Raw genomic sequence first — 21,004 nt, 5'->3', positions numbered from 1 at the left:
TTGTATAATTTGTAGAGAGGCACTAAAATGCTTGGATGCTCATTACTGAAACTGAGCAATTACTAATGCCTGTTTTGAGTAATGAGTATAATGGGAGTCAATGGGAAATCCAAGAATTTTTCTGACAGACCCTATAAAGAGGTCTGGGGGCAGTGAAAATGTTGAAATGGATGGAAAAATTGCTAAATGGAAGGAGAACAGGATGTGGAAGACCCCTGGAAGCATATCTGACTCCCATATCGTTGCCCAGAACAATGGTGTCACACTTTTACTCCACTTTAAGCACTGACAAAAAACATTCAAAATTAACAAGAAATTTGAGTTTACATGAAAACAAATGTTAAGAAACATTCTTTCCCGTATAATGACTTTTATATAAGGCAAAATTTAAAAAGGATTTTTAAAAAATAATAGAAGTAAATCAAAATTGAAATTTTTAGTAAAAAGGAAATTTCAGCGTAATTTATGAAGAAAGCAAGAACTGCCAGCAATGTGATATAAGAGGGACTAAGATACACCCTGTATTAGACATAAAGGAGGGCCTCATACACATTCTGTTCAAATTGTTATATAGTGCTACTCTTAGACTCATAAAGGCTATGCACTAAGTGCAAAGCCTTCCAGAAATTACAAGCTGGGTCATCCATGCACCCTTGAAGGCACCAGTTGTTGTACCTTATTTATTTTTTGTGAGCAAAGTACAGTTGTGGTATTTATACACTCAAACTCTCTGCACATTGCAAAGCCTGCCAAAAATTAGAAGGGTCACCCAAACAACCCTGATGTCACAACTCTATTGACGGGTGTCCCGGGATGAGAGGCTCCTTCCCTGTCCCTAATGCTAAGGGCTCCCTAGCTCACACTGTTCTCCAGATTACTTGTGATGATGAAGACACCAGAGCCACGTACCTTGAATTTGCTAGTAATCTGCCCTCTGTCTGTACCCATCCCCCATCCAAGGAAGAGGGGAGTAGAAGTGTTCCATAATACACCAACAAGACTAACAAGGTGATATGAACAGATATAACAAAAAATACAAATCATTCAAATATACTCACACAAACAACAGGGGAATGCACTGGGGAGTGAAGGATGACGTTAAACCAAGTAGGAGAAGAAGGGGAATTATCACACCCAAAATCTAGCAACAGTCAGAGATAAATCCACCAAACACCTTCTCAAATAACAACCACAAATAACCTCTAGCCATGCAGCAAATGCTACTCTGACAATGAGTGCTAGCCAGGGTCCAGATTATATAGGAGATGGGCTAACAATGAACAACTGATCCTTAATGCAGGAAAGCTTCCAGTAGCTCTCAACGGAGCAGATTAACCACTGCACTGTTAAATGAAACCTGTAGAGTTTAATATGAAGGCAAAGTGCTTATAATCATTGCAGTAGTAGGAGAAATTATATGCTGCCATCTTCTGGCTTATCTCTGTAGTGGTAAACCTGTGACACTGGAAGGCACCAACTGTAGTACCTCATTCAAATATTGTGATCAAAGTGTAGTGTTACTCTTACACTCCTAACAGTTATGCAGAGTGCAAAGCCTTCCACAAATTACAAGCAGGGTCATCTATATTTACATCTATACAAAATTGAAGGCAAAAACTGGATGGACTCATTAAAATATTAAGAATGTTCTACAATAAATATGATAGTATGGAAATATTTTGTGAACTGTATCAGGCCAACATTTTTTTTTTAAATTTTAACCCACTGCAGTTTTACATAAAGCATGTTAAACTGTATACATGAATCATTGAATCCATAAACATTTTTGGAAGCTTTTTTTAGAGCTTATTATACCATTGAAATGTAACAAGAACTGTGCTACACTGTATGGATAAATCATTGAATCCATTACATTTTTTGGAAGTTTTTTTTAGAGTTTAATATACTGGCGATCTGTATCAAGAACCACGTTTCAGTATAGGGATGAATCATTGAATCCATAAACATTTTTTCAAGGTTTTTTCAATTTTTATATACCGTATTTTTTGGACTAGGAGATGCACTTTTTTCTCCAAAATTTTGGAGAAAAGTGGGGGGCTCATCTTATAGTCCAGATGTTCCTTATAGTGTGGCTGTGGATGATCAGGGGAAGATGGGGCGTCAGCAGGGGAGCAATGAGTCACGAGAGGCAGGAGGCAACTGTTGCAGCTAACACGTGTGCCTGCTGTTAAAGACAATGAATATTCACTGCTCTCGACACCCATAGTAACTTAGTAACTCCCACTTCAATGTGCTGAAGTCGGTCTACTTTACCATGGCCACCATCCCCATCCTGGTAAACATGGCCACCATCCCCATCCTAGTATACATGGCTCCCTCATCCCCTTCCTGGTATACATGACCCCCCTCATCCCCATCCTGGTATTTATGGCCACCATCCCCAACCTGGTATACATGGCCTACCATACTGGTATATATGGCCACCATCACCATCCTGGTATACATGACCATCATCCTCATCCTGGTATACATGGCCTCCCATCACCATCCTGGTATACATGGCCTCCCATACTGGTATATATGGCCACCATCACCATCCTGGTATACATAGCCACCATCCTCATCCTGGTATGAAGTCAGTGCCGAGAGGTGGAAGGGACTTTGGGAGTGGAGAGTAGTGAATATTCATTCTCTTTAATATTGGGCACACTATGTTGCCCAGCTGCTGCAGGAAGCTGCTGGCCGTGGTTAAAAGTGTGCCCATTATTAAACAGAATGAGTAGCCACTGCTCCCCATGACTGGGAATATGGGCAGCCTTGAAGTGTGCCCTTTCAGTGTTTTGTCCAGTTGGTGGGTGGCTGGAAACTTTCTCTTTCATTCCAAGGCCTAGGGTAGGGACAGCTGAACGCTATGCAGGGATAAGGATTTGAAAATGCCTGATGGTGTGTAAGAATGTGCAAGGACAGATGCAGGGCACGAGGCATCTGTGCCAGTGTCATGGACAAGGAATTGGGAAGCAGCTATCACAGAGGAAGAGGCAGTGGTGTCACCAGCTGGCACCAATTGTGGAAGTAGTCCTTTGGCTAACCGAATCGGTGCTTAGATGTCATGTGCCTGATCAAGCTTGAGGTGGTTAAGCTCTCAGTTTTCAGGGCCCTGCTGATCTTGGCATCGCATTTTTTTTGTCTCAGGACTCTCTTTAAAGGGAATCTGTCACCCTTGTTTTGGACTATGAGCTGCCGGCACCGACATCAGGGGCTTATCTACAGCATTCTGTAATGCTGTAGATAAGCCCCCGATGTAACCTGAAAGATACGAAAAACGAGTTAGATTATACTCATAATCACCCCGGCGTCTGGTCCGATGAGTGTCGCCATCCGGTCCGGTGCCTCCCATCTTCATACGATGCCGTCCAGTTCTTCCCTTCCTGTCGTGGCTCCGGCGCAGGCGCACTGCTCTGCCCTGTTGAGGGCAGAGCAAAGTCCTGCAGTGCACAGGCTCCGGGAGAGGTCCGACGCCTGCGCACTGCAGTATTTTGCTCTGCCCTCAAAAGTTCAGAGCAGTGCGCCTGCACAGGAGCCATGACAGGAAGGGAAGAAGAGGGCAGCATCGTATGAAGATGGGAGGCGCTGGACCTGAGCTCCTCCTGGTGAGTATATTCTCTTTTTTCTTATCTTTCAGGTTACATTACAGAATGCTGTAGATAAGCCCCTGCTGGCAGCTCATAGTCCAAAAAAAGGGTGACAGATTCCCTTTAAAAAAGTCCCATACTAGGGAACACCTAACTCTTTGATGGAAAAATTCAGGAGGATCAGTGCTCTGTGAAACCGTTGCCTGCCTTCTATCTCTAGTCAACCCACTGCCTCTTCCTGTTTCGGTGCTGCTAATCCCTTCTTCTCAGCGCTGATGACCTCATGCTACGTGTCAGATTCCCAGGTTGGGTCGGTGACTTCATCATCCACCACCTCGTCTTCTTCCGCTGCACCCTGGACCTCCTGACATGGTGACTTGATAACAACCTGACTTATTGGCAACTGAGTCTCATCATCATCTTCCTCCTTAGACAAAATTTGTCGTTCCCCACAGTCATCTTCTTGTTGCCGTGGCCTCTCTAAGTTTTGTGCATGGCTAAACAGCCTCTCCTTCTGTCCCTCTTGGAACATGCAGGATGAGAGGCCACAATCAAGAAATGATGTTGTAAAGAGCTCCTCAAAATGTACAAGTGTGGGGTTACTGATCTCCTGGGACTCAACATGATGGGAGGAAGGAGGATTAGGGTTATGATTAAGTTATCCAGATTGGTAACTGCTGCGACTGGACTGTGTGGAAGACTGAGTGGTGTTGCAAGTATGCTGGAAGCATTATCTGCTATTCACCAGACCACCTGTTCGCACTGCCCTGACTTCAGAAATGGTGTACCATGCCTCCCTGCAAAGTGGGACAGGAACCTATGTGTCATGGAAGGGCGTATTTCTTGTGCTTCAGCAACAAACATAGTCACACCTGCCCCACGTCCTCGGTGTCTGTGTGCATAATCATGAGCACTTCAACTTCATGTCCCTTATCACACACTTTATGCATTTTCTGATTGCTAGGTCTCTTGAAACCAAGTTTAATTTTTAATTTTTTTAAAAAATGGTCACCTGCAGCAGTCAAAGTTGTTTTTTGGAGTTTAATACAACATTATGTACCACAAATCACATAATAGTCTATAGATGAGTAATTGAATCCAGAAAAAATTTTCAACGCTCTTTTGGAGTGTTATATACCACAGAAACGTACAATGGAGGAAATAAGTATTTGATGCCTTGCTGATTTTGTAAGTTTGCCCACTGACAAAGACATGAACAGTCAATAATTTTAAGGGTAGGTTAACTTTAATATAGAGAGATAGAATATCAAAAATAAAATTCATAAAATCACATTGTATAAATTATATACATGTACCGTATATACTCGAGTATAATCTGAACCGAGTATAAGCCGACACCCCTAATTTATAGATACCAATAAAAGTAACATTAATTGAGCCATCAGTAGGTTAAATGTTTTTGAATATCCATATTGAATCGGGAGCCCCATATAATGCTCCATACAGTTCATGATGGCCCCATAATATGCTCCATACAAAATATGCCCCATATAATGCTGCACAAAAGTTAATAATGGCCCCATAAGATGCTCCATAGAACATTAAGCCCCATATGCTGCTCCCTAAAGGTTATGGTCCCATAAGTTGCTCCATAGATTATGCCCCATATGCTGCTCCATAAAGGTTATGAACCCATAAGATGCTCCACAGAATATGCCCCATATGCTGCCCCATAAGATGCTCCATAGATTATGCCTCATATGCTGCCCCATAGCTCCATAGATTATGCCCCATATGCTGCCCCATATTCATGACTTTAATGAGCGGTACCATATGACTGCTGAACACAGGCACCAGAGACCATGGGAGAAGCAGGGGCTGCAGAGACCATGCCAGGAGGGAGTAAGTATGATCTGACTCCCACGCTCCCCCTCCCCCACCAAACCCATATATGAGTTGAGTATAAGCCGAGAGGGGCACTTTCAGCCTTAAAAAATGGGCTGAAAAATCTCAGCTTATACTCGAGTATATACGGTATTTGCATTTTGCAGTGAGAAATAAGTATTTGATCCCCTACCAACCATTAAGAATTCTGGCTCCTACAGACCAGTTAGACATTCCTAATCAACTCGTTACCTGAATTAAAGACAGCTGTCTTGCATAGTCACCTTTATAAAAGACTCCTTTCCACAGACTCAATTAATCAGCCAGACTCTAACCTCTACAACAATGGACAAGACCAAAGAGCATTATAAGGATGTCAGGGACAAGATCATAGACCCACACAAAGCTGTAATGGGCTACAAAACCATAAGTAAGAAGCTGGGTGAGAAGGAGACAACTGTTGCTGCAATAGTAAGAAAATGGAAGAAATACAAAATGACTGTCAATCGACATCAATCAACATCAATCTGGGGCACCATGCAAAATCTTAACTCGTGGTGTATCCTTGAACATGAGGAAGGTGAGAGATCAGCCTAAACCTACACGGGGGAACTTGTTAAAGACCTCAAGGCAACTGGGACTACAGTCACCAAGAAAACCATTGGTAACATATTATGCCATAAAGGTTTAAAATTCTGCAGTGCCCCCCAATGTCCCCCTGCCCAAGAAAGCACATGTGCAGACCCGTCTGAAGTTTGCCAATGAACACCTGGATGATTCGGTGAGTGATTGGGAGAAGGTGCTGTGGTCAGATAAGACAAAAATTGAGTTCTTTGGCATTAACTCAACTTGCCATGTTTGGAGGAAGAGAAATTCTGCCTATGACTCAAAGAACACCATCCCTACTGTCAAGCATGGAGGTGGAAACATTATGTTTTGGGGGAGTTTCTCTGCTAAAGGCACATGACTACTTCACCGCATCAATGGGAGAATGGATGGAGCCATGTACCATAAAATCTTGAGTGACAACTTCCTTCCCTCCATCAGGAAATTAAAAATGGGTTGTGGTTGGAGCTTCCAGCAAGACAATAACCCAAAACATACAGCCAAGGCAATAAAGGAGTGGCTCAAAAAGAAGCACATTAAGGTCATGGAGTGGCCTAGCCAGTCTCTAGATCTTAATCCCATAAAAAACTTATGGAAGGAGTTGAAGCTCTGAGTTGCCAAGCAACAGCCTCAAAATCTTATTGATTTAGAGATGATCTACAAAGAGGAGTGGACCAAAATTCCTCCTGACATGTGTGCAAACCTCATCATCAACTACAAAAAACATCTGAGTGCTCTGCCTGCCAACAAGAGTTTTGCTACCAAGTATTAAGTCTTGTTTGCCAGAGGGATCAAATACTTATTTCTCACTGCAAAATGCAAATAAATTTATATAATTTATACAATGTGATTTTCTGGATTTTATTTTTGATATTCTATCTCTCAATGTTAAAATTAACCTATCCTTAAAATTATAGACTTACAAAATCAGCAAGGGATCAAATACTTATTTCCCCCACTGAACAACAAAGCACATAATATCTATGGATGAGTAACTGAATCCAGAAAAAAAATATTTCAACGCTTTTTTGGAGTGTTGTATACCACCAAATTGTAACACAAAGCACATAATACTCTATCTATAATAATAAATGCCCTAAGCAGCTTCTTGTTGTAACAACTTCCGTCCAGTTGTAACCGGTGACGTCACCACACACACACACACGCACATGTTAACCCTCAACACACCACACCGCCTCAACACACACTCCTCTCACCTTTCACCTCCACTCACGTCCACTCACTCTTTCACTCCACATACGTTCCTTTCTCTCACTCCGTTTCTCATACTCACACCGTCATCGTCGCTGCCTGACATCTTCCTCCGCCGCCGCGATCCTGGATCCAGACGTTCTCCAGGCCGCCGACATGTTCTTGCGGCGACGCCCTCTTGGATTTCGTGAAATCCCGCGATATTCAAGATGGCGTCGCCGCAAGAACATGTCGCTGGCGTGGACGACTCAGGATCCAAAAAGATGGCGTCGGCGAAATCTCGCGAGATTACGCCGACGCCATTTTGGATACCGATGTCGTCCACGCCAGCGACATGTTCTTGCGGCGACGCCATCTTGAATATAGCGGGATTTCACGAAATCCAAGATGGCGTCGCCGCAAGAACATGTCGGCGGCCTGGAGAACGTCTGGATCCAGGATCGCGGCGGCGGAGGAAGATGTCGGGGCAGCGACGATGACGGTGTGAGTATGAGAGATGGAGTGAGAGAGAGAAAGGGTCGTATGTGGAGTGAAAGAGTGAGTGGATGCGAGTGGAGATGGTGAAAGGTGAGAGGAGTGTGTGTTGAGGAGTGTGTGTGTTGAGGGTTAACATGGCAAGAGGTGTGATGCTATCGCATCCTCCCGATGCGATAGCATCGGGCCATAATCTAGTGGATAATAAATTCAATACAGAAATTTTTTTAAAGACTTTTTTGGAGTGTTATATATCACCAAAATGTAACACAAAGCATGTAATACTCTATGGATAACAAATTGAATCCAGAAAAAAATTTAATCTCTTTTTTGTAGTGTTATATGCTAATTATTATGTAATACAAAGCATTTAATACTCCATGGATAACAAAATCAGTCCGAAACTTTATACAACAAGTTCAATCCTGAAACCATTTACAATGCTTTTTTGGAGTGTTGCATATCTCCAAAATGTAACACAAAACACTCTATGGATAATTAATTTATTCCAGAAAAAAATTTCAACCCTTTTTAAATGTGTTATATGATGAGGCAATGCGACCAGCCAATCATAGTAATACCACAACCGAGATGGCTATGGCATTACAGTGACTGGCAGGCAATCATTGGCTGTGCAACAGGAGCCAAACATGCGGGGCAGGAATTCAAGCTTCAAATCTGAGCACCAACCAATGCTCCGAAAGTGTCGAGCACATCCAAACACCTAGATATTTAAGTGATATCTGAGTATCACTGAGCATGTTCGCCTTCGCTACTTAATATATAAAAAATTGTTTTTGACAATTTTTTACACTTAAAAACATTTTTTTCTTTTACAATTTTCATTAGTTTCATAAAAGGACTTGAAAATAATACAATGCGCTAATTATGTAGTGCAACATATTATTCCTGCTTATCAGCCCCTACCTCTAGTAGAATCTGATAGGTTTTTGTACTTTGCAGGTAGTAAGGATATTGTCAGGCCTCTGTCTTTCATGGTAACCCATTTAAACCTAGTGATCGCATTGCGAGAGGCCAATGGGGTTACAAAGGGAGCACTCTCCTTATGTCAAACTCCTTACATGCTGCAATAGCTATTTCAATAACTGAATTAACAATCTTATTTAAGTAAAACTGGAAAACTTTTTTTAATGTATTTAATGGCTAAGCATTGACTACATCCAACATATATCGCAGATGCCAACAGGTGTTTATCCACAGTACATTAATAGGGAAAATGCCTTTGGATATAGGCATGCTATTGGTCAAACAATCAGTAGATTTGGTTTCCAGTACCATCTCTATGCTGATGACACCCAATTATACGCTTCTTCTCCTGACATCACGCCAGCCTTTCTAGAAAACACCGGCGATTGTCTAAACGCTGTGTCTAATATCATGTCCTCACTATATCTGAAACTGAACCTGTCAAAGACTGAACTCCTGGTGTTTCCTCCCTCTACTAATGTACCTATACCCGACATTGCTATTTCTGTGTGTGGTTCCACTATTACTCCCCAGCAACAGGCCCGCTGTCTTGGGGTCATACTTGATTCCGAGCTTTCCTTTGCCCCCCACATTCGATCACTGGCTCGCTCTTGTCATCTGCACCTCAAAAACATTTCTAGAATTCGACCTTTTCTTACTTTTGACTCTGCAAAAACTCTTACTGTTTCTCTTATTCATTCTCGTCTCGACTATTGTAACTCTCTTCTAATCGGTCTCCCTCTTACCAAACTCTCCCCTCTCCAATCTGTCTTGAATGCTGCCAGGATCATATTCCTCACCAATCGTTACACCGATGCCTCTACCTTGTGCCAGTCATTACACTGGCTACCCATCCACTCCAGAATTCAGTATAAACTTATTACCCTCACCCACAAAGCCCTCCATGGCTCAGCACCACCCTACATCTCCTCCCTTGTTTCAGTATACCACCCTACTCGCGCCCTCTGTTCTGCTGATGACCTGAGGTTAGCATCCTCAATTGTCAGAACCTCCCACTCCCGTCTCCAAGACTTTACACGTGCCGCGCCAATTCTTTGGAATGCACTTCCCAGGTCAATACAATTAGTCCCCAATCCCCAAAGTTTTAAGCGTGCCCTGAAAACGCATTTATTCAGACTGGCCTATCGCCTCAACACATTAACCTAATCTATCCCTGTGTGGCACAGCCAAAAGTTTTACCATAACCAGATTTCCCGCTTCATGTTCCCACATGCTTTATGCATCCATTAGCCCTCTGTGTCTGTACTGTTACACACTTAACATTATGGCTGGTCCATACAATCAGGGTAACTGTTACCACCCACCTTTCGTGTCTACCTCTTTCCTCATAGACTGTAAGCTTGCGAGCAGGGCCCTCTTTCCTCTTGGTATTTGTTATAATCTACTGTATGTGATTATTGTTATGCTGTAATGTCTATTGTCTGCACAAATCCCCTCTGAAATGTAAAGTGCTGCGGAATATGTCGGCGCTATAAAAATTAAATTTATTATTATTATTATGCGACTCCAATTACTCACATTAATTTAAACACTAGTAGTTTAAACTGATATTCACAGAGTGCATTACCTCCAACAGGCATATTTTAACTATTCCATTTAAGTCAGGTAAAAACCTTGAAAAAAGTTTATACTGTCGATCTATAAAGATTAAGTGATATGCACATAATGATGAGATAGCAAAAACTCTCTACAAGAGAGGATCTAGATTTATTCCTACAGTGTTTAGGACCCTAATCAATGCTGTAAATTACATCCACGTCTCGGCTCATTGACAAGGACAGTTCCTTTCCCCTTTATGTATCCCCAGTGTCCCTACATGTTTCATCCAAATTCCTGGACTCCTCAGGGAATTTTTAATTTTTCAAACATATGCCAAACATATGGTTATGCAACCTAGTTCCTTCACCCCTCTGTGATTTTTATGATAAATTCCGCAAGTAATAACATTTTTATGAAATATCTACACGCTCACTAAAAGGCCATGCAAACAAAGGATAAACAAAAAGATATTTGCACTAACAACTTGCAGTTGCATTTTTATCTCACACCGGTAACAATTCTAAATACATATTGTGCATAGTAGTTACCTGGGTTAAATTTAAAGAAATATAGAAAATTACCTTCTCTCCATGGTAGCCCGGCATGCCATCTTTTCCATGTATTCCTTGCTCTCCCTTTCAAAATGAAAGACTGATAATCAAAATCCAATCCACACAATTAATAATATTGCAAAAAAAAAAATGTTTTATTTAAAATATATACTCACAGGTCTCCCAGGCTTTCCGGGTGACCCACTATTTCCTTTGTCTCCTTTCGCACCCTAAACAATAAATGTGTAATATAAAGCGGTATTCATATTTGGGTTTAAACCAAATTATTCATTTAAATAAAATCACGAGTTTCTAATGAAGAAGTTATTTTTTGTGCTTTAAATTATCTCTATATATACAATTGTACGCAAGAAAAGTCTAGATAAAAAAATGAAGAAACTTTGGCCCAGATTCATCAAAGTGTTTACCAGAATTCTGGTGTAAAACACTTTGAAAAGTCGCAAAATTCTTGCGCAGCATAAAATTGTGCAAAAAATTGCTAATTTTCACACTGCTTTCGGCCAGTTACGCTAAAGGGCGAAACTTGGAGGGAGCCTGGGCGTGATGAGATGAAGCAATAGCCACCCGATAAATTCATCAAAAGTGGCCTAACTGGAGTAACATTTCTGGCAAGGTGCACAAAGGTGCACACCACTGATAAAATGTGCTTTATTTATTTAGTGGCATGCACCTCTTAATGAATTTGGCACATCTTATTCCTGCATATCCTTTGTTAATACTAGCACACGAAATGTCAGTCTTTATGAATTGGGGCTTATGACTCAATTCATACATAGGCTTTTGCTCGCCAAGTCACAGGTTATCTGCAATAGACAGGAGACATGAAGCCCAGATACTGAAAATACACCAGTTCTTAAAAGGAATCTGTCACTAGGTTTTTTCGCCTAATCTGAATGTAGCATAATATATTTGTTGCTTACTGGGCTGCTTGCTGCAACTTTGATAAATTCACTGTTTTATGAGATTATTACCTATTCGCAAGCTCTGTACAACACTCTCCCCACCACTGATTGACATCTTTTTACCTAATCACAGTGTAAGAAGAAATCGAGCTCAGCAGGCAGACAACTGGTAGATATGTACAGTGGGGAAAAAAGTATTTAGTCAGCCACCAATTGTGCAAGTTCTCCCACTTAAAAAGACGAGAGAGGCCTGTAATTGACATCATAGGTAGACCACTCTGAGAGTCAAAATGAGAAAACAAATCCAAAAAATCACCTTCTCTGATTTGGAAAGATTTATTTTGCAAATTATGGTGGAAAATAAGTATTTGGTCACCTAAAACATGCAAAATTCCTGGCTCTCACAGACCTGTAACTTCTTCTTTAAGAGGCTGCTCTGTCCTCCACTCATTACCTGTAGTAATAGCACCTGTTTGAACTTGTTATCAGTATAAAAGACACCTGTCCGCAGCCTCAAATAGTCACACTCCAAACTCCACTATGGTGAAGACCAAAGAGTTGTTGAAGGACACCGGAATCAAAATTGTAGCCCTGCACCAGGCTGGGAAGACTGAATCTGCAATAGGCAAGCAGCTTGCTGTGATGAAATCAACTGTGGAAGCAATAATAAGAAAATGGAAAACATATAAGACCACTGATAATCTCCCTTGATCTGAAGCGACATGCAAGATCTCACCCCGTGGTGTCAAAATGATCACAAGAACGGTGAGCAAAAATCCCAGAACCATACGGGGGACCTAGTGAATGACCTGCATAGAGCTGGGACCACCGTAACATAGCCTATGATCAGTAACACAATAAGCCACCGGGGACTCAGCTTCTGCAGTGCCAGGCGTGTCCCCCTGCTTAAGCCAGTACATGTACGGGCCTGTCTGAAGTTTGCTAGAGAGCATTTAGATAATCCAGAAGAGTATTGGAAGAATGTCATATGATCTGATAAAACAAAGTAGAGCTGTTTGGTAGAAGCAAAACTTGTCATGTTTGGAGAAGACAGAATGCTAAGTTGCATCCAAAGAACACCATACCTACTGTGAAGTATGGGGGTGGAATCATCATGCTTTTGGGCTATTTCTCTGCAAAGGGACCAGGACAACTGATCCATGTACATGAAAGAATGAATGGGGCCATGTAACATGAGATTTTGAGTGCAAACCTCCTTTCATCACAAAGGGCATTGAAGATGAAACGTGGATGGGTCTTTCAGCATGATAATGATCCCAAGTACACTGCCAGGGCAATGAAGGAGTCTCTTCGTAGGAAGCATATGAAGGTTCTGAGTTGCCTAGTCAGTTTCCAGATCTCAACCCCATAGAAAACCTTTCCTCTCTAGAGGAGATATGCATGGAGAAATGGGCCATCATACCACAAACTGTGTGTGCCAACGTTGCGAAGACTTACAGAAAACGTTTGACCTCTGTCATTGCCAACAAAGGATATATAACAAAATATTGACAGGAGCCTTAGTTAATAACCAAAATACTTATTTTTCACCATAATTTGCTAAATAAATTTTGCCAAATCAGACAAGGTGACTTTCTGGATTTGTTTTCTCATTTTGACTCTCATAGTTGTGGTCTACCTTTGATGTCAATTACAGTCCTCTCTCATCTTTTTAAGTGGGAGAACTTGCACAATTGGTGGTTGACTAAATACTTTTTCCCCACTGTTAGCACATAAAACAATGATTTTATAAAAAATTACAGCAAGCAGCCCAGTAAATGACTTTTCACTGGAATCAGGGTTTGTGCCCCTACATTATGATGCTCGCAGTTGAGGTGGTTAAAACCTGCAGATTCTCTTTAAAATGTAACTGTAATTTTAGGAAACGTACAACAGAATTTCTATGTCTGCCTCTAGCTTCTGCGCCTTCTACTCCCCTCTCCATAGAACTTTATCAGCACCAGCTGCCATCTTTTATCTCAGCAATGGGAAAATCTGTATTCACTGAAGACAGATTTTGCCTGTGAATTGATAATTATTAAGAGAAAGAAATAGATTTCTCTGATAAGATGTTCTGATAAAGTTTCTTATTTTCATATGTATTATTGATTTATATAAATAATGTGTATGTATTGTTAGATCTTTTTTATTTAATCACCATAATCTTCTGACAATTTTGTAATATATTTCAAGAGGAAAAATATTTTCCACAACTTCCAGTAGTCATAAAATCACCATTTTTCTTTGTAACAAATCTCTTCAGCAACCAAACAAAAATCTTTTTACTGTAAAATAAAAATTAGACAATGGAGAGAAATGAAGGAAGGCGATGCAACTGCAGTATTCCGCCTTATCATGTGTGTGACCTGCATGCCATAAATGATGAGCAGCAGGGGCATTCGCTGAAAGCAGAGAGAGAGGAAATGCAGAATATACAGAATATACCTCTCATTTGATATCTGTCCAGTATATACATATGGAAAATCTCTCACATATTGTCTTTAGCCTATAAGCCCTGAGAGATGAAACTGAATGCAAAATGTGTTCTGCTGTATGGTGCTTTAGAAAATATGGCATTATGCCTTAGAAGCAATGTATGACTTGGCATATACACCTTTTCTCTCTTTAAAGTGGTTTTCAACTAATAATTTCACCTCCTTTCATTTGTTCTAACTCTTCCTAACAATCAATTTTATAATATACTCCTATTACCTGTAAGACCTACCCTCTGCTACTTCCGATCTAGGAACAGAAATCGGACTAATTGAGAAGCGCATGTCACTGGTGAGGACAGGGCTATGTCTCCGTGAGTAACAGCAGTTTGAGCATGCACGCTCAGTTCAGACTTTATTCCCCTCCTCTGCCTGGATCCTGCCGATGCTTTAGAGCTCTGTCCCTTCAGTTGACAAGCGCTGCGACGTGCTTCTTGTTATTAGAAAGCAAATCACAGGGTTTGTCAGCCGAAGGATAGGAACTTCAAAGCTTCAGTGGGATCTAGCCAAAGTAGGAGGGTGAAGCATGAGCTGAGCTTGGTCATGCAGGATGCAGACTGACTCTGCTGAAGCTTTGAAGCTTTGATCAGCAGTACATTGCAGAGCTTGTCAACTGAAAGCATGGCACTTTAAAGTAATGGTAGGATCCAGGCAGAGGAAGTGAATTAATTCTGACCTGAGCATGCATGCCCAAACTACGGTCATTCACTGAGACATAGCCTTGCCTACACCAATGATGTGCGCTGCTTAGTTCGTCCAATTCCGGTCCCCGGGAACATATGATCCACACAGAGCTGAGCTTACAAAAGCAGCACAGGAAATACAAGTATATTAGAAAACTGATTGCTAGAAAGAGTTAGGACATACGATAGGGGGTGAAATTAGCAGTGGAAAAGCTCTTTAATTCAGCACAAGTTAGAATGCAAAATACTTTTATGCCCCTAATGGTCTCATTTTAAAGATTTGTCTGACATAAAGCCATACAACGACCAGGTAAATGAAGGAAATTACTATATTTAGAATAAAACTCTTACATTTCCTTTCATATAAGTGGGAAGTATTATTATTAATTATTATTATAGAAAATAAATTATCAGATATTTAAACAAGCACTTAACAAATGTAAAGCTTATAAAAAGTAATTTACCTTTTTTCCATCAACTCCATCAAACCCCTTTTCTCCTTTTTGTCCCTGATCACCCTAAGTTAATGGAGGGAAATTTCAAACATATTTAGAGAAAGAAAAATAAACATTTCTGGTGCTTTTTAGCAATTCCCCTTACAATATTATACTACTAAAGAAAGTATAAAAAGGAAGGCAGAAGTGTACATCTAATATATAAAGCTCAATGTGTGTGTATGTATGTGTGTATGTCTGGGATTGGCATCTGCACCGTCGCAGCTACAGCCACAAAATTTTGCACAGTCACACGTCTGGACCCCGAGAGCGTCATAGACTATGTTGTGAGGCGAAATTTTAACCCCACGCGTTTCAATTCACCAAACAATTTTGCCTCTATGTACATAATAGGGAAAAAGTGTACATCTGTATGTATGTATGTCCGTAATTGGCATCTGCACCATCACAGCTACAGCCAAAAAATTTTGCACAGTCACACGTCTGGACCCCGAGAGTGTCATAGGCTATGTTGTGAGGCGAAATTTTAACCCTGCATGTTCCAATTCACCAAACAATTTTGCCTATTATTCTTATCATTTCTATGGTGTTATCGTCCTTCTGTAAAGCTGGAAATAACACAATTTATTACCGTGCCAACACAAACCACACTCTGACACAGACTGCAGGGGGAGCCCAGTATCACACAGGAAAGGATTAGATACACGGCTCAGCAGTCAGTATCACACAGGATAGGATTAGATACACAGCTCAGCAGTCAGTATCACAAAGGATAGAAATAGATACACAGCTCAGCAGACAGTATCACACAGGATAGGATTAGATACACAGCTCAGCACACAGTATCACACAGAATAGTATTAGATACACGGTCCAGCAGTCAGTATCACACAGGATAGGATTAGATACACGGCTCAGCACACAGTATCACACAGAATAGTATTAGATACACGGCTCAGCAGTCAGTATCACACAAGATAGGATTAGATACATGGCTGAGCAGTCAGTAACACACATGATAGGATTAGGTACATGGCTCAGCAGTCAGTATCACACAGGATAGGGTTAGATACATGGCTCAGCAGAAGGTATCACACAGGATAGGATTAAATACACTGCTCAGCAGTCAGTATCACACAGGATAGGATTAGATACACAGCTCAGCAGTCAGTATCACACAGGATAGGATTAGATACACAGCTCAGCAGTCAGTATCACACAGGATAGGATTAGATACACAGCTCAGCAGTCAATATCACACAGGATAGGATTAGATACACGGCTCAGCAGTCAGTATCACACAGGATAGGATTAGATACACGGCTGAGCAGTCAGTAACTCACATGATAGGATTAGGTACACGGCTCAGCAGTCAGTATCACACAGGATAGGGTTAGATACACGGCTCAGCAGACGGTATCACACAGGATAGGATTAGATACACTGCTCAGCAGTCAGTATCACACAGGATAGGATTAGATACACATCTGAGCAGTCAGTAACCCACGATAGGATTAGATACACAGCTCAGCAGAAAGTATCACACAGGAGAGGATTAGGTACACAGCTCAGCAGACATTATCACACAGGATAGGGTTAGACACACAGCTCAGAAACAGGATGTGCCAAAGGAGAGGACATTTTCATTCCAAGAATTTTACTCATTCCATCTGATTTGTTTTTTGATTTTAAACGCCTCCAGTTTCTAGTTCAACTGCTATTTGCAATGTCCATTAACAATGCTCAGGGACAGTCCTTGAAAGTAGTAGGGATCGATTTGCAATCTCCATGCTTTTCTCATGGTCAACTTTACGTGGTCTGTTCAAGAGTTGGAACGGCCAAATATCTGTTCATCTTTGCACCGAAAGGAAAAACCAAAATCTTGAATGAGTTGAAAATAAAATACTATCAATACTTGGGTAACCATTTAGTTAATTTGTGTTGCAAATCTGTAGTGTTGAATATATGATGTGAAATGTTTTTATGTGCAAAATAATCATTATAATTTGTTATAACTAACCACAGTTGGTTACTATGCCCAGGCAACGCCGGGCTCTTCAGCTAGTTAGATATATAGAGCCACTATGTACTCAGCTTTGATCATAGATGCAGAAACTATCAAACTGCTTCAACCTCTCAGGTCACAGCTAGCATTTTTGTGAAAATCCAATTAAATAAAAAAGGACATGTTTTTAAAAAACAGTAACTAGTTCTAGAATAATATTAATTGATAATATTGTTTTTATTAGTAATGCCATCTTGTGTGGTTGTCCATAACAGAAAATGATTATGCTGCTTTACTTAATAGTATAGAGTAAAATATTCAGGATACTAGTCGAGGATATAAAAAAAACAAGGACTTTTCAAGTTAATCTCTAGGAATGGGGATAAGGCAGGTTGCGGGAGTATGGTGCCCAAAAACAACCTTATGTCCTCCCAAAATCAATCACATGTGATGTTGGAACTGTAGTAACTGTGGATGAAAGCCTCCTTTTATGTCAGAAGATTACTAAGGAAACCAATATAATTCAAGCATTAGAGGCCGGAAGATTGAAAGGTAGTGCATTTCCAACTATAAATCTTATCCAGAAGGTTTGGATAATGTTTAGAAAAAAACATTCCACATTACAATTTAGCAACTATTTTCCTATGTGGAGAAATGGTTTTATCCTTCATGCAATGAATTAGGTGTCTATGAGCTTTATTTTTAATAAAGGTAAATTTATGAAATAATTTATCCACTTCAAAATTGAGCAATAATTCTTTTTCAACATCTTCCCAATTAAAGTCTACAATAACTTTTTGTATTGCTAATAAACATGTTCTTAACATTCAGTCTTTAAAGCGAACTGAGTCCCTGCTGTGTGATATTGCTTTCATCCAGTTGCTGTGTAGTATTAGCTACATGCTGAAAATGCATTTTTTGGCACGCATTGTGCTCTCGGTCAAAATAGTAGGACAGGAAATGCGTCCTTGTATTTAGTACACATGTATGAACCCAGGTAATGTGTGCTCGGTCTACACACATATGGACCCAGGCAATGTGTGCTCGGTCTACACAAGTATGGACTCAGGCAATGTGTGCTCGGTCTACACAAGTATGGACTCAGGCAATGTGTGCTCGGTCTACACAAGTATGGACCCAGGCAATGTGTGCTCGGTCTACACAAGTATGGACCCAGGCAATGTGTGCTCGGTCTACACAAGTATGGACCCAGGCAAATGTATGCTCGGTCTACACTCGTATGGACCCAGGCAATGTGTGTTCGGTCTACACAAGTATGGACCCAGGCAATGTGTGCTCGGTCTACACAACTATGGACCCAGGCAATGTTTGCTCGATCTACACAAGTATGGACCCAGGCAATGTGTGCTCAATCTACACACGTATGGACCCAGGCAATGTGTGCTTGGTCTACACATGTATGGACCCAGGCAATGTGTGCTCGGTCTACACATGTATGGACCCAGGCAATGTGTGCTCGGTCTACACAAGTATGGACCCAGGCAATGTGTGCTCGGTCTACACAAGTATGGACCCAGGCAATGTGTGCTCGGTCTACACAAGTATGGACCCAGGCAATGTGTGCTCAATCTACACACGTATGGACCCAGGCAACGTGTGCTTGGTCTACACATGTATGGACCCAGGCAATGTGTGCTCGGTCTACACATGTATGGACCCAGGCAATGTGTGCTCGGTCTACACAAGTATGGACCCAGGCAATGTGTGCTCGATCTACACAAGTATGGACCCAGGCAATGTGTGCTCAATCTACACACGTATGGACCCAGGCAATGTGTGCTCGGTCTAAACATGTATGGACCCAGGCAATGTGTGCTCGGTCTACACATGTATGGACCCATGCAATGTGTGCTCGATCTACACAGGTATGGACCCAGGCAATGTGTGCTCAGTCTACACACGTATGGACCCAGGCAATGTGTGCTCGATCTACACAAGTATGGACCCAGGCTATCTGTGCTCAGTCTACACACGTATGGACCCAGGCAATGTGTGCTCGGTCTACACATGTATGGACCCAGGCAATGTGTGCTAGGTCTACACATGTATGGACCCAGGCAATGTGTGCTCGGTCTACACATGTATGGACCCAGGCAATGTGTGCTCGGTCTACACACGTATGGACCCAGGCAATGTGTGCTCGGTCTACACACATATGTACCCAGGCAATGTGTGCTTGGTCTACACATGTATGGACTCAAGCAATGTATGCTTGGTCTACACATGTATGGACCCAGGGAATGTATGCTTGGTCTACACATGTATGGACCAAGGCAATGTGTGCTCGGTCTACACATGTATGGGCCCAGGTAATGTGTGCTCATTCTGCAGATGTATGGACCCAGGCAATGTGTGCTCAGTCTGCACATGTATGGACCCAGGCAATGTGTGCTCAGTCTACACATGTATGTATCCAGGCAATGTGTGCTCGGTCTACACATGTATCGACCAAGGCAATGTGTCCTCGGTCTACACACGCATGTTTCCTGCTAGATTTCACATGCTTTTGTTGATACCTTCTATTGGCCAGGGATTTGGAGCCTCTAACACATGTGATGTGATACACAATATGCCATGAGAGCCAGATCACAGCACTGCTAGCTGAATCACACAACATGGAGGAGAAGGCGAAGAACTGGGACACTTCTTAATGTAAATTACATTTTTCACTCTTTTACAGAAATTTAAGGGACAAAAACTCCCTCTGGAGCAAATGGTCCTTCAGCAATGCAAAATAGTGAAGATGAGTCAGAGGAAAATGGCTGATTTTCTGGGATACAAAGGAAAGATTTTTTATGTGTTTCTTAGTTTTATTTGCATTATGAGTCAACATTGGATCAAAGTAAAGGTGGAGATAAAGAGATGATATTCTGTTTAATTTAATTATTTGTGTTTTTTTAATTTTTTTAATATGTGTTCATTTAAATAAATATGGTGCAGATCTGGTCAACTATACTCTTCAGTTCCATTCGTGCAAATTACTTTACTATTAATAAATGTGGGCCTAAAAAAAAATCAAAAGTATGTCAGCCAACAACTGCTTTATGGGATGCAATACAATCTTAAAAGGAATCTGTCAGCAGGTTTTTGCCATGTAATCTGAAGACAGCATTAGATAGGGACTGAAACACAGATTTCAGTGATGTGTCACTTGTTACGCAGTGTGCAGTTGGTTCTATACAATTAAAGTTTTATCACCAGGATTTTATTACTGCCTGCACTACAACTCACATAGCTGCTAGATCAACCTTTCCACCTGCTCTGATAAGCAGCTTACTGTTAATAGACAATATACACAGAAAGCGGTGGTGTTGGTGAAGTCAGCTGTCTGAGCTCTGCTACATACTATATCTAAAAACTCTGATTGTGTCACAACTGTTGCACCCAGTAAACCAAGTGATAAATCATTGGAATCAGTGTCTCTTTTCCTACATTATGCTGCTCTCAGATGAGTTTAAATCAACAAATGATCCAAAATAACTTGTGTCATTAAAAAGTAATCAAATCCAAAAACTATCACTCAGATCTCTACAACATGAGATAAAGTAGACAGAAAAAAACACAAGAACCAAGAATAATCATAAATTGCAAGAGGTT

General features: G+C 41.2%; 1 protein-coding gene across 1 annotated transcript in view; it reads right to left on the bottom strand.

Annotated features, from left to right (window-relative positions):
• COL21A1 (collagen type XXI alpha 1 chain) overlaps positions 1 to 21,004 on the bottom strand; it is a 526,378-nt gene that overhangs the window by 144,749 nt on the left and 360,625 nt on the right. Inside the window, exons 14-16 of the mRNA XM_073589133.1 lie at positions 15,391 to 15,444; positions 11,005 to 11,058; positions 10,859 to 10,912 (exon numbers count right to left, since the gene is read on the bottom strand). Of these exons, the coding sequence (XP_073445234.1) occupies positions 10,859 to 10,912; positions 11,005 to 11,058; positions 15,391 to 15,444 (162 nt within the window). The remainder of the gene's footprint in view (positions 1 to 10,858; positions 10,913 to 11,004; positions 11,059 to 15,390; positions 15,445 to 21,004) is intronic.

This window comes from Dendrobates tinctorius, unplaced genomic scaffold (assembly GCF_039654945.1).
Source record: "Dendrobates tinctorius isolate UK_male_01 unplaced genomic scaffold, ASM3965494v1 ptg000107l, whole genome shotgun sequence".
In the NCBI taxonomy this organism is placed as follows: domain Eukaryota; kingdom Metazoa; phylum Chordata; class Amphibia; order Anura; family Dendrobatidae; genus Dendrobates; species Dendrobates tinctorius.
Note: the sequence above shows the minus strand (reverse complement) of the source record. Positions and strands in the feature narration are given on the sequence as shown.